The 14,819-nt window shown below is 42.0% G+C and overlaps 1 protein-coding gene across 9 annotated transcripts in view; it reads left to right on the top strand.

Moving 5' to 3' along the window:
• The window catches only part of LOC117354404 (tubulin delta chain-like), a 112,764-nt gene that overhangs the window by 70,774 nt on the left and 27,171 nt on the right, over positions 1–14,819 (top strand). For 2 of the 9 annotated variants that reach the window (XM_033931887.1, XM_033931886.1), the window contains exon 8: positions 13,151–13,236. The exons of the other annotated variants lie outside the window; for them this stretch is intronic. In XM_033931887.1, coding sequence (XP_033787778.1) covers positions 13,151–13,235 — 85 coding nt within the window. In that variant the 3' untranslated portion in view covers position 13,236. The remainder of the gene's footprint in view (positions 1–13,150; positions 13,237–14,819) is intronic. 9 annotated transcript variants of the gene reach the window in all.

Below are 14,819 nucleotides of genomic sequence, written 5' to 3'. Positions count from 1 at the left end.
CAGCTTTCTGACATCATCTTTTAATTGCCCTTGCACTTTTGGCCTTTGTTTTCATGAAGAATGGTCAAAGCAATTTTCTTCCACATTCTTGCCTCAAGATTCTCTCATTCCATTCTGGGGCCTACCTGCCCATTGTTGTTTATTCTCATACAGCAATCGATTTTTCCTTACATCATTATTTGTTTGAACTGCTTACTATTTGAGAATAGGGTGTTAAGCCTCCAGGTCTTTGTCATTGGAACCTCCTCCTCCTCAACTTAATGGTAATGGTCTAACATTGAACACAAAAAGGAAAAGGATTTCATACCCTATCAGCTTAGGTAGCAAATTCTTGAGAATTACAAAGGAGTCAGTTCTGTGATAGCTCTTGTGTGGGGCTGAGTAACAGGAGCAATCCATTATTTTTGTGTGTTTGACTCTCTATGAATCTCTCCATCTTAAGCTCCTCCAGGTGTTGTGAATCCTCTTAGATAGTCGATATGCTTGTTTTAAATTTTTTTCAATTATTTAAATCTTTGTTCACTATTGTAATAGTGAACATAGTAAATTATGGCAGATAAAGACCTGTACAGTCCATCCAGTTTTGCCCATCAAGGCGATCAGAGCCCCACTTGCCACTCTGTGATGCCAATATTTAATCAATAAAGAGTGTAACCTGTACAAACAGGGTAGTCAGCAATTTGCCACAATACTAGCCACAGAAAGGAAGCTACATTTGATGCAGTCTTGGAAGAATGGGTTTGGATTTTGTCCTCAACATAGTCGCATTCATTTTCAATTCATGGTTAAACCAACAATGTTGCTATCAGCATGTTATTTACTAATTTTATAGTTGAGGTCTCTGTTTCACATCAGCCAGGAAGTATGGCTGCCTGCCTTTGCACCTTCAGGGTCCAAGAAGAGTGACAAAGTTCTGAAACTGCTGCATGTTCTCAGGGTGTTACTTCATTATCTGGAAGTCACAAATCAGTTCCAACTGTTAGATCATCCTACCCGCCAGGGCTGCACAGCTTCAAAAATTGACCATTTCAAAATGGATTTGTACGGACATTTCTTCAGCCTATATCTGGTACAGGAAACAACCTCCACTAGGGGAGTAGCATCCTCCGGGGTAGAGTCTAGAGCAGTTTCTCCTGAGGAAATTTGCAGAGCAGCCATATGCTTCCTCCATACTTTCAGAAAAAATTTTAGGGTGGATGTAGCGACTAATTCAGATACCATGTTTTGGATCATCAGTACTTTCTGCAAGCTCATCTGTCCCACCCAAGATTCCGGGGACTGCTTTGATACATCCCAAGTGTTCAAGAATGATGTGAGGAAAGACTAAAACGGTTAGGGCTCTTCAGCTTGGAAAAGAGATGGCTGAGGGGGCGATAGGATTGAAGCCTACAAAATCCTGAGTGGAGTAGAATGGGTACAAGTGGATCGATTTTTCACTTCGTCAAAAATTACAAACACTAGGGGGCACTCGATGAAGTTACAGGGATATACTTTTAAAACCAATTGGAGGGAATTTTTTTTTACTCAGAGAATAGTTAGACTCTAGAACGCGTTGCCAGAGGATGTGGTAAGAGCGGATAGCGTAGCTGGTTTTAAGAAAGGTTTGGAAAAGTAGGAAAAGTCCATAGTCTGTTATTGAGAAAGACATGGGGGAAGCCACTGCTTGCCCTGGATTGGTCAGCAATAATAGAAAAGTCACTCTATATGCCTTAACAACAATCAGTGTTGATAATGCTTCTTTTGCTGTAATTGAAACTTATGCTCAGAGACATGAAGGCGAAAATACCGCCTCACCACCCAATCATTGCATTGTTCAATACAGTGTCAAGATGATGATGTTAATCACTATTGGATTTCCGAAGGCCAAGTTGGCTACAACTTTATCATCTTATATATGTAGCTTAAAGAGATAAAACTTAACTTCGGAAATTACTGGTTCCGACGTGCCACGTTTCGGTCCTGCTTCAGGGAACCGATGTAACTCTACTGCCCCCCTCAAAATTGGGTAATGAAGGGTCATGTCATTTCAAAAGATCGCGTACTGACCACAAAGCTTTACTCCCTCTTCACATACAGGTACTTCAAGCATTTTCCCTATCTGTCCCGGTGGACTCACAATCGTATCTAATGTTTCTGGGGCAGTGGAGGATTAAGCAACTTACCCAGGGAGCAGTGCGGGGTTTGAGCCCACAACCTCAAGGTGTTGAGGCTATAGCACTAACCACTGCGCCACACTTAGCAGAGATTAGTAAAATATCTAGTAATCTATGTCAGCGACAAATGGCTTCCTAGCAAGAGGAGAAAAGGACCTCAGAATTAACACACAATTAGAAAATATCTGATTATTGGTGTTTGGAGTATGTGGAATGACCGATCTTCCTAGAACATTTGTACTAAATATCTCTCACTATCTTAGATCTTACACATGACTGGAGTTAAAATGAGAAAGAAGCTGCCTTAAGAGCAGTATATCAAATCCTAATAAAACTTGAAACTTGGAGGCGATTGGAATAGACAAACATTTTGGTAATATGGTTAGAAAGGAATTAAGACAATTTTTTTTTTTATCAATAAATTTTTTTTGAAAAAGAAAACAGTGCAGTATAAAAATATGAGAAATACAAAGAACAACCCATACCATCCAAATCCACCATCCAAAGTCCATATCCTGCACCATCCACGGGCCACCTCTACTTATTCCGCACACAATAAACTACAGCATAGAATAACACATGACAACTCAACTCCCCCCATACCCCCCTTCCCCCTCGATAAAGACTCATAAGTCTGTCCCATCCAATGAAATTCCACAAACTAGTCCCACAATCCCCAACCCTCCCCAGAAGTTCAGCTGACATTCAACCCTTAATATTCCTGAAAATCAAGAACCAATCCTTCTGAGGTACCTCATAATGATCTTGCTGTTTAGCTGTTGCACATTCCATATGGAACAAATGTCCAACTCGAGCTCTCCACTCCACCTCTGATGGTACCACTCCTGTCTTCCAGTGAAAAGCAAGCAAACATTTAGCAGCAGAAAGTCCCAGGCAAAGCAGTCTTCTGTGCCACCACACAAGTCGCAAGCTCAATAAGCCCAGCAAACAAGTTTGAGGGTTTTGTTGTACTGAGCCCCCCAACCAAATTGACAAACACCTAGTTGTCATAGCCCAATAAGGGCCCACTAGGGGACAAGTCCACCAAATATGCAGAAAGGAACCCCCCCTCCCTCCCCACATCAAATCAAACATTTGGTATAGTAGGAAACATATCATGTAAACATTCAGGTGTATAATACCATTGAGATACAATCTTATATGCATTAAAAGGGGATAGATTCCGTACAAACGTAAGGAAGTTCTTCTTCACCCAGAGAGTGGTAGAAATCTGGAACGCTCTGCCAGAGGCTGTTATAGGGGAAAGCACCATTCAGGGATTCAAGAAAAGGTTAGATAAGTTCCTGCTATGCCAGAACATATGCAGGTAAGGCTAGACTCAAATAGGGCACTGGTCTTTGACCTAAGGGCCACCGCGTGAGCGGACTGCTGAGCACGATGGACTACTGGTCTGACCCAGCAGCAGCAAATCTTATGTTCTTAAGTACACACACAGATGCCTTCTGAACTTCAGAACAGATGGTTTCCCATTGGCTCTCAGTAAAGGGGAAACCCAAGTCATCCTCCCATTTTCTGCTAAAAGACCAAATGGGTTTATCCCAACCAGGGATTAAGACAATTTGAACTGAAAATTTTGATGTAGCTCAACATAGGGAAGTCAAAAGCTATTTGCAGGCTTTAGCTCCAGGTGTTGAACAAACAAGAAAAGAAATGCAAGCTAGCAATGACGATTGCACTCGTGTGATAGCTGCGGAATTCACTTGATGCAAAACAGCAATGATAAGGCTCCTGTTTAAACTTTTTGTATCGCGAGTACCTTTCCTCCTTTACACATTTTATTGAAATGCTGACCTAGCTTTTAAAAAGACCTTTGTCCACAAAGCCAGAAAACCAAACAAAGCATCAAAGGTATGAACTCAGCTTCTCTCCCTCAGCCTCTGGAAATCGGTTTCAAAGTTCATGATTGTTAAAACTCAGCAATAGGAGGTGGAGAGATATGACCCCTAGTACAGAGTAACCAGTTTAGGATGAGTTTTCTTAAAGTTATGAAAGAAGTGAACTAGTAGGAACTTGCAAGAAACTATTGTTGATTTAAAATGATGCTAGAGACACACCAGAATCTCTGGATGTTTTTAAAGGTTTTTTGAGAAATTGATCCCAGGTTGAAAAGAAACTCTTCAGGAAATCTAGCATCTGTTTTCAGACTTAAAGCAAGTAATGTGATCTGTGTAGGGTGATTGCTTAAGTTAGTTGGTCTTGTATCGTTTTTTGAAAACTGTGTATTTACCGTACTTTGTGAACTGCTTACGTTTAAGCGGGTTATAAATTTTTTTAAATAAAATAAATAAATAGTGATGCATCAGAAGATTTGCTACTGCCATACAGCAAAGAACAAGAAATGTGAGATGCTACAGCAGAATTATATCTAACCTTTTCTGTGACTTAAAATCTCAGTGCCAACTACAGTATTTTATGCATTCTAAACCTAGGGATTCCCATCGGTGAGGATATCTGCGTCCTGCTGTTCTCAAAAAAAGTGAAGCTACCTGTAAGAGATGTTTTCCGAGGGCAGCAGAATGCACATTCTGACTGCCCCACCCTCTGCCCCTTAAGAGATGCATTCTAGCAGCTATAATATTAGACCAGTGGTCTCAAACGCAAACCCTTTGCAGGGCCACATTTTGGATTTGTAGGTACTTGGAGGGCCTCAGAAAAAACAGTTAATGTCAATTATGCATGACAATTTTGCATGAGGTAAAACTCTTTATAGTTTACAAATCTTTCCTTTTGGCTAAGTTTTAATGATAATATTGTAATTTATAGCTAAAGAGACATATGATCAAGAAATTGTTTTATTTTATTTTTGTGATTATGATAAACATACCGAGGGCCTCAAAATAGTACCTGACGGTCCGCATGTGGTCCCCGGGCCACATGTTTGAGACCACTGTATTAGACTGATCTGGTCCCATGCAACAACAGAAGGTGAAAAGGCGTGCACATGCACAGTGAGGTGCTTACAAAGGCTTCTGAAAACGGTTGCTGGGGAGCGATTCCCATACTGGGCTCTGTCGATGACATCACCTAGTAGTCAGAATGTCTTCTGCTGTCTTTAGAGAATACCTGCAATAGATGAGTAACTTTGCTTACCTATGACTCAAAAGTAGTGTGCTCATTTGTCTGGCCTTTAGATTCAAGTGAAACAGGAGAGAACAGCAGTACCCACAGTTTGTGAGGAGTGGAATCTTTCATCAGTCTCAGTTTAGATGAAATTTGACAGGGCTTTTCTACTTCCTATGTGGCCTTAAGCTCAAAAGGTCAAATCTGTTCTCCTAGTGCCTCGTTTCCTAGTTCCTCATCCTTCTTGAGTAGATTCCTTTGGAGGGCCCTCAACAGGCCAGTGTTATAGGTAGCCCTGTAGCTTCTGATTCCTTTATATAGCTTCTTGTTCAGCCTCGTATGAAGTGAAAGGACCCAGTTGCCAGCTGGTGTTTTGGATCCTTTCTAGTTGCATGTGATAGAGAGTCCAATCTTCATGGATCAGCTACCACAGGGATGTTAAGTTCCTTGATCTTAAGGCATGATCTTTGGAAAGGTCAAGTCTGAGTCTCAGCGGTGTTCCTCATTATGAAGGCGCTACATTTGATTCTGTTGCCTTTAAGTTGTCAAAGGCTTTGGACTTACAAATGGTTATCCTAGTTAATGGTTAGCTCCTAGGAAACGTTTCCTGGCATTCTAGCCTCAAGTTTTTCCTGCACCAACTTCTGTGGGTGGAGTGTCAATTTTAGTTTAGAGGAGAGTTCTGGAAGTCCTCTCAGTCATTCTTGTGTCCTTTGTGAGAGCCCACCCCTTTTGTGTTTTCTTTGTCAGGTAATGGCAGCTCTCCTTTTTTTTAGTGAAGTTAAGCAGCCTTAAGTTTTTTTTTGTAAGTTAGTGGCATAGTGGTTAGAGCTACAGCCTCAGCACCCTGGGGTTGTGGGTTCAAACCCATGCTGCTCCTTGTGACCCTGGGCAAGTCACTTAAATCCCCCCATTGCTCCAGGTTCAGAATACTGCAGATAAGCTCATTTTTGGGAAATGAAAGTATGATAATAATAATAATTTATTTCTTATATACCGCCAAAACCGTAGAAATTCGAGGCGGTTTACAATAAAGAAGGGCTGGACAATCAGTGAATGGGTACAATCAGAGAAAGGATACAATCAGCAAATACAATCGATGAATGGGAAACAATCCGCAAAATAGATACAATTAATAGATGTAAGTAGGGGAGCTGGTACAATATAAGGGGTTAGGAGGGAGGGAGGAGAAAGGAGATCTAGGGGGCAAGGGTAGGGTAGGGGTCTTGGGCTACAAATCGATTAAATAGATTTGTTTTTAATAATTTTCTGCAGTTTAGGTAGGATGATCATGTTTCCCCTTTGTTAAGAAATCTTCACTGGCTCCCAGTTCACTTTAGGATCCAGTTTAAATGCGCATGCATAATCTTTAAGCTTCTGTATGGATTATTTGATCCTTTTGTCCCCTTATGTTGGAATACCCTCAGACTTTGCCATTTGAGAAACACACAAAGAAATAAGTTAGCCTTCCCTTCCTTTAAGGGAATTAAATCTGCTGGGAAGCTCAGTCGATCTTTTGTTTTCAAGTTTGTAGAGATCTGGAATGAACTTCCTGACTCCATTAGGCTTTTAGGCCAGCTGCAATTATTTCGTAAATCCCTGAAAACTTTGTTGTTCTCACAATTTTTAAATGGTCTAACTACAGTCTCAACAAAATGACAATACTATAGTTATGCTTTTTTACTATGTGCTCTAGTTATTAATTATAGTTCTTTTTTTCTCGTATGCTTTTTTTGCTATGTACTCTAGTCTTAATTATATGTGAACCGAGTCGAGCTCCACTGGGAAATGACCCGGTATATAAACCAAAGATTAGATTAGATTAGATTGTAAGCCCACCGAGACAGACACGGAAAATGCTTGAAGTACCTATATGTAAACCACTTTGAGTGTGGTTGTAAAACTAAAGGTGGTATGCTAATCACAATCCCTTTCTTCTGGGTATTGTTTACTCTGCACAGATATCTTTGGATTTCAGGTTTCTGGTCTATAAAGTTATCCATGAAATGCACTGGGAATCACTACCATATTGCCAAGACTATTTCTTAGTTTATGGATGTGGTTTCAATATTAGTTCTCCTTCCGCTTTCTTGGCTGTCTTATAGGGACACAGGATTAAATAACTCCATTACTCATGTCACACAGGGTTCTCCTAATTCTAGTAGATACTAGAAGCACAGCTACTGTTTGACCTGAGGAGCTTGAATGACCTTTGGTTGCATGTTGGAGAGGTGGGCAGTGCTCATTCCCCTTGGTGGTGTCATGCTCATTGCCTTCTGGCAGCCCAGGACACATGTATCTGTGTTCCATGTGCTCTTTTTGACGTTGCTGCTCCATGGGGAAGCTTGGGGTAAAGAACAAATTGTCTTGTAAAGACAGTGAGGATCAGGGCCTACTTTGCAAGGTCCTTGAAGCTTTGGTATGTCCCACTCATCTAGACTGGTCCAGTAGAATGAGGAGAAATTTGGTTTTATGTGCTAGATTTTAGACCAGTCCAAGAACTGCCCAGGAAATATGCAATTGAACTTTTTTCTCTCTATATTGTCTCATGAGGCACCCCTGATTTTTTTTTAAATTTTCTTGTGACAACTCCAGAGTGGAAATTTCCAGTCATGACAGGCTGGAAGTTCTGTGTAGCATGTCTTTAATGTTGCTCTCTATTGCCATTCTATGTGTTATGATATAGCACAATAATCTTAGTTTCTTGTTTTTATTTATAATATTAAGAGTCCAGATCTGCTTTGTCAAAAGTATACTGGCAAGACAGGGCTGCACCACACATACTGGTGATGCCTAGTCGTGTGTAGTAAGGGCCTTCAGGGTTAAGGCCCTACCACTGGCTGCTGGCTCCTATGGTTCCGATCCTATTGAGTGATAGGTTTTCTGTGTAGTTAATGGGTGTGAGCAATCCAAGTTTTTGTTACCTTACCATTGCACACTGTTGACTTCTGTCTCCTCCTTCTAACTGAGCTGTGGGCTGCTTGCTCCCGGCTCCTCCTCTGTGCCTGCTGAGGCAGTCCTTGGCATTGTGCAGTCAGGAGATTTGCTACAGAGAGTGTGGCATAGTGGTTAGAGCTACAGCCTCAGCACCCTGAAGTTATGGGTTCAATCCCTGCACTGCTCCTTGTGATCCTGGTCAAGTCACTTAATCCTCTACTGCCCCAAGTACATTAGAGAGACACTGAGCCCACCAGGACAGATGAGGAAAATGCTTTTTAACCCGTTCTGAGCTTCTTTGTGAGAATTGGCTAAAAAATTGAATAAGTAAATAAATAACTAAGAATCTCCTGACTGTCAAACACTGACCAATTCCAGGACAGTATAGTATAGTATGGTCTCCTCCATCATAGCGTCCTGCTTTACTGGAATGCATAGTGCCTTGAGGGATTCGGTTTCCTGGAATGAATCTTGTAGGTGTTCTGTTTTTGCTTTGTTTTAATTTGATTGGTTGGCATTGATTTTGGCTGGCAGAACTTCTGATCATGTCCAACCAATCAGATTAAGCAAAACATTAAAAAAAACCTTGCCTACGGGATTCACACAAGGTACTGAATCCCAGACTTTACACAGAGATTGAAAGAAAGCAGGGAGAATAACTAAAATTGCTGTAGACTATAGGGGCCCATGGCCGGCCGGTGCTTCTTTCCCTGCAGGTCAAGTAGCTCTGTGAGCCAAGATGAATTGTACATTTTAGCAGCAGCTTCACACGGTGACTGACCTGCTCTGGGGCCTGTCCTCTACTGGGATGCAGCAGAGGAAAGACCCCGAAGCAGGCCTGTCACCGTGTGAAGTGGTTTGCGTCCTGCGGAGCTGCTTGATCTGTGGGGGAATGTCCTGGCAAATACACAAAATAGGGGCAATTGAACTCAAGGTATTTCCTCTTGAGTGATTAGAAAAGATTCACAGAAAAATAATGAAGTAATCACTCCTGTACTAGTTCCAACATCAACAGTTTCAATATTCTATCTTGCTTGATTATTTACACCGCTCATAAGTAAAAATTATCCGCAACTTTGTGGGTTCCCTGAAGCAGATACAAAATGTGTCACCGGTGGCCTTGACATATGATGCTATTTTATTTGGCATGTCAATGAGAGCGAAAAGTCAGATTTCTTAAAAAAACAAGCTTTTATTTATTTTGACTGGAGTTGCCATTCAACAGATTACATTTAATTGGAAAAATCAGAGCAGATTAAATTACAGTTTCTGGTGGAGTTCTGTATGTCATATATATAAAATGGAAAGAATATTAGCAATACAGAGAGGATATTTTGGTAAATTTCAAGAGGTTTAGGGACCATTAACAAACTTTGGTAATGAGCAATAAACATTTTCCCATAATAAGATAATTGAAATGAGGGGATAGGAATGGGTAGGTGGGATGGTATTTTTTGATATTTTATGAAATCATATAATATAATATAATATATGAATATTTTTGATGTATTAGGGATGGAAAAATTACATGATTTTCAGATGATATTATAGCAAATCAAGTGATGTTTTACAATTCAAATGTTATTTCCTGTTACACTTGATGTAAGTTATAAAAACGAATAAAAATTAATTTAAAAAAAGGAACCCGATACCTGCAAACTACAAGATAAGTTTTTTGTTTTCATCTAATAATTTAAAGAAGAACAAGTAGTTTGTCGTTTTGCACTTAAGTTGGCCATTTGAATATTTACACTATTTATAAATGGTGCTTGAAGATGCGATGATTGAGTGGTGAGACAGTAACGTCGGGGGCATTAGTGTCTCTGTTATCATCTCTATGATTCTGAGCACTAAAGCTACCAATACGTGTATGCAATATTGAAACTGTTTATGTTGGAACTAGTGCAGGAGTGATTACTTTCAGGGAATGTCCTGGAGCAGGCATGTCACTCTGTGAACTGGTGATTAAAGCTAATGTGCAGGCACCAGTAGGATGAAAAAGTTAAATGAAGCCCTGGAGATGCTGAACCCCAGGAAGGAGAGGGAAGAGAACTACTTTACCTATTGGGGAGGGTGGCTAGAGGGAGAGGAAAGATTGCTACTGGACCTGGGGTGGGTGCCTGGAGGGCAAGAATGATGGGACGCAATGTTCCCTCTAAGGATTGATGAGGTGTGTGCAAAAAAAAATATGCATGAGCGACAAGTTACATATTCCACAAATTTATGAGCAGGCACGGAGGACGCATTTGTAAACAAATGTAGTTTATCCTTGTACTCCTTATGTATTTTTAATCATCTATGGATATGTTTGTATGTTTATTGTTCAAATGGTTTTATTTATTTCCCAAAATTTATTTTTGTTATACACATTGAAAATATTTGATATTGCGTTTAAATCAAAATCTCAATAAACTTGAAACTTGAAATGAGTGCCCATGAGATTGTGGGAGGGTTAAATACTCAAAACTTAGAAGAATAACAATTTACTTAAAGTTTTTGCTTCTCCAGCTTTCTGGTATCTTTACATAATGCAGTGGTGTACCTAGCATATGTAACACCCGGGGCCCATCATTTTTTGGCACCCCCCCCCCCCATCTGTACGAAAAACATGATTTTTAGTAACAAGCCACACGTCACACGTCACCTAGGAAAAGGCAGCATCTTACATATTGCAGTGAACAGTACATCAATACACCCATTGTAAAAATAAACAAGCCAGACCAACACAGATCAATCCTAACAGAAAACTATGTCTTTCGAACACACAGAACACACCTTCGCCTAGTATGGAATATGTAATCACAAACTAACCCCTCCCATAGACAAAGGTTAAATTGAACCAGCAAGAAGCTGGACTCTGCATACAATGCTTCACAGAAACAGTGACACATGTCTCCTAAAGCAATAAATAAATAGAAATTTTTTTCTACCTTTGTCTTCTGTGGTTTCTGCTTTCCTCATCTTCTTGTAACTCTCTTCCTTCCATCCACTGTCTGCCGTCTCTTTTCCCCTATATGGCATCTTCTCTCCTTCTATGCCCCTTCCAGAAACTGTATGCCTCCCCCTTCCATCTCTCCTTTCACCCCCATTGGTCTGGCATCTCTCTCCTCTCCTTCCCTCTCCCACACCTCTCCTCTGCAATCCCTTTCCCTTTTTTCCCTCATTTCCCTTTTCAATTTATTTTCTGCATCTGTCTAGATTATGTTCTTACTACTCTCTCATCAATGTTCTTTTTTACTGTCTACCTAAAGCTTGCCACCTCTTTCCCTCACCCCTCCAGTGTTTCCCTAACTCAATCCTTTTCTCCCCATCATGTGTCCTCCTTTTATTTATCCCCTCCTTCCATCATATACCCTCTTTCTCCAACCCTTCCATCTAGTACCTTCTCCTCTCTCTGTCCACTTATCATCCAGCATCTGCTCCCCTCTTTCTCTCCTCCCATTTCCTTCTGGCATTTGCTCCCTTATCTCTCCCATCTGCACTTCCATCCAGCATAGGTTCCCCACTACCATCCAATGTCTGCCCTTTCTCCCTTCATCCACCCCTCTTCAATCAGCATCTTCCCCCTTTCTTTCCCTCCAATATCCTTCCCCCTTATGTCTCTCTCCTTTCTCTGTACATCAATTCCATCAGCACCACCCTTCCATACCACCCTGCCCCCTTTCTTTCCCTCCACCACTCTTCCATTCCAGCAGTCCTGCTCCTTTCTCTCCCTTCATGCAGCAAGGTCCCGCGATGATTGTAGCTGCCTGCTGCCAATCCACCCCACTTTGACGTACTTGCTCTAGAGCGGACTCAGCAGCTGCATGCTGGAAGGGCCCACGATGACTCGTCTGCTGGCTCTGCTCTGGAAGAAGTAAGTTACGTTGGAGGGGGTGGGCCCGGCAGACACAGGGAGTTGCGGCAAAGTCCCGCAATGATTGTGTCTGCCGGGTCCACCCCCTCCGACGTAACTTACTTCTTCCAGAGCAGAGCCAGCAGACGAGTCATCGCGGGACTTCCCCACACCTGCTCCCCCAAAATTGCCATGCTTCGGTTCCTCTTTTTTCTTCCTCCCTCCCCCCGCGGGACCCTGCAGCACCATCAACTCTTACTCCCTCTAACGCCGGCCCTGCAGCTCCGGACTTCCCCGCACCTTCCCCCCCCCCCCCCGATCGCTATTATTTTAAATGTTATAGCGGCGGCGCTGTATCCATCAGTGGAGACGTCTAACCTCGGCCTGCCCCGGAACTCTTACTGCAGCAGCTGCCCGTCTAGGCAGGAACAGGAAGTCACTGTTGCAGTAAGAGTTCCGGGGCAGGCCGAGGTTAGATGTCTCCACCGCCAGGGTCGGAAACCAAACCCCCACCCCGACATCCGATTCCTCCCCCAGCCTCCCCTTACCTTTGCGACGCGTGTGTGCGCTGTGACGAGAAACTTGTGCGCTGCGATGTAATATTTTGTGCGCCAGCGCACGCCAGCGCAGCTTAGCGGGAACACTGATGGGACGGAGTCTGAAGTTGGCAGTGATGGAAAGGATACAGATAAGAGGGACTTACCTGATGAATGAAGATTACAGGGAGGAGCATAGGAGGCGATAAGTGAGGAGAGATATTGAGGGTCTTGTAAGTTAGTAAGAGGAATTTGAACTGTATTCGAAAACAGATTATGCCTTTCCTCAAGTCACTTCATCGGCTCCCTATCTGTTTTTGAATACAGTTCAAATTCCTCTTGCGCTCAAATCAACAATAATGCTATGTGAAAAGGTAGCACTGTAAATATTACTCCAGCCCCTAGAACACCCAAATTAGACACAGATCCCTAAAGAAAAGCTAGCAAATTGACCTACATTTAACACACACACAAAAAATAGACTATTAAAAAAAAAAAAAAGCATGTGACCACAAATTAGGTACGGAAATATTCAAAGAAAAAGTGAATTCGTATTTGTTCTGTTATTCATTCTGAGGCTAATGTCAGCATCCTCTTCTTTCACTCAGGACTGTGGAATGGGAGTTGGAAACAATTTCGGGTGGAGTCAGAGTTGGTAAAAATGTACCAACTCTTTCTCCATCTTCAAAATAAGGTAAGGGGGATGGGATTTGATAAACTGATTTTTTCTGTGTGGTTACAATCAAAGCAGTTTACATATTTTAGACAGGTACTTATTTTGTACCCTGGGCAATGAAGTGTTAAGAGACTTGAACTTGCAACATTATAATATATGGTACTTCCTTTTGGTGCTTGGACCCATGCTCTTCAACATCTTTATAAACGATCTGGACATTGGTACGACGAGTGAGGTGATTAAATTTGCAGAAGATACGAAGTTATTCAGAGTAGTGAAGACACAGGGGGATTGTGAAAATCTGCAATGTGACATAATCAAGCTTGAGAAATGGGCAGCGACGTGGCAAATGAGATTCAATGTGGATAAGTGTAAAGTGATGCATGTCGGTAACAAAAATCTCATGCACGAATACAGGATGTCCGGGGCGGTACTTGGAGAGACCTCCCAGGAAAGAGACTTGGGAGTTCTGATCGACAAGTCGATGAAGCTGTCCGCGCAATAAGCAGCGGCGGCGAAAAGGGCGAACAGAATGCTAGGAATGATTAAGAAGGGGATCACGAACAGATCGGAGAAGGTTATCATGCCGCTGCACCGGGCAGTGGTGCGCTTTCACCTGGAGTACTTTATCCAGCACTGGTCGCCATACATGAAGAAGGACATAGTACTACTCAAAAAGGTCCAGAGGAGAGTGACTAAAATGTTTAAGGGGCTGGAGGAGTTGCCGTACAGTGAGAGACTGGAGAAACTGGGCCTCTTCTCCCTAGAAAAGAGGAGACTGCGAGGGGACATGATCGAAACATTCAAGATAATGAAGGGAATAGACTTAATAGAGAAAGACAGACTGTTCACCCTCTCCAAGGTAGGGAGAACGAGAGGGCACTCTCTAAAGTTAAAAGGGGATAGATTCTGTACAAACATAAGGAAGTTCTTCACCCAGAGAGTGGTAGAAAACTGGAACACTATTCCGGAGTCTGTTATAGGGGGAAACACCCTCCAGGGATTCAAGACAAAGTTAGACAAGTTCCTGCTGAACCAGAACATATGGGAGCGGACTGCTGGGCACGATGGACCACTGGTCTGACCCAGCAGCAGCAGCAATTCTTATGTTCTTATGCAACTTTTTGTCCATATAGCACAATTTCCTACTCCTACGTTTCTTTTCACTTTACGACTGCATATGTTTCCAATTCAACCTGGCTGTGCGGCTTTCATCCGGAAAGACATTAAAGTGCGCAGGACTGCTATCTTACAATCATGGCTTACGGCCCAGGCTCCTACCATAGCATATTGGCATCCTTTGATGATCCAACTTGCTGGGCTTGAACGCCATGCAGTCATAAACTTGGACTCTCGGCCAGGATCTTTGGTTTCCATTTTGTAATACTTTGACGGCTAAGGCTAGAAGTTGATTACTTAACTAAACACTATACATTTGCTGAACTTACCCATTTTGTACCTGCTGTTCCTTGAGGGGGAAGGAGTGGAGGGATGTATCTGGGCATATGCTTTTGTCTTGATGTTATGTACTGTTTGATCTGTTCTGTTCTGTACTCTGAAACTAATAAAAATGATTTAAACATAATATATGGTAAATTTAT

Source organism: Geotrypetes seraphini, chromosome 2, assembly GCF_902459505.1.
Source record: "Geotrypetes seraphini chromosome 2, aGeoSer1.1, whole genome shotgun sequence".
In the NCBI taxonomy this organism is placed as follows: Eukaryota; Metazoa; Chordata; class Amphibia; order Gymnophiona; family Dermophiidae; genus Geotrypetes; species Geotrypetes seraphini.
Note: the sequence above shows the minus strand (reverse complement) of the source record. Positions and strands in the feature narration are given on the sequence as shown.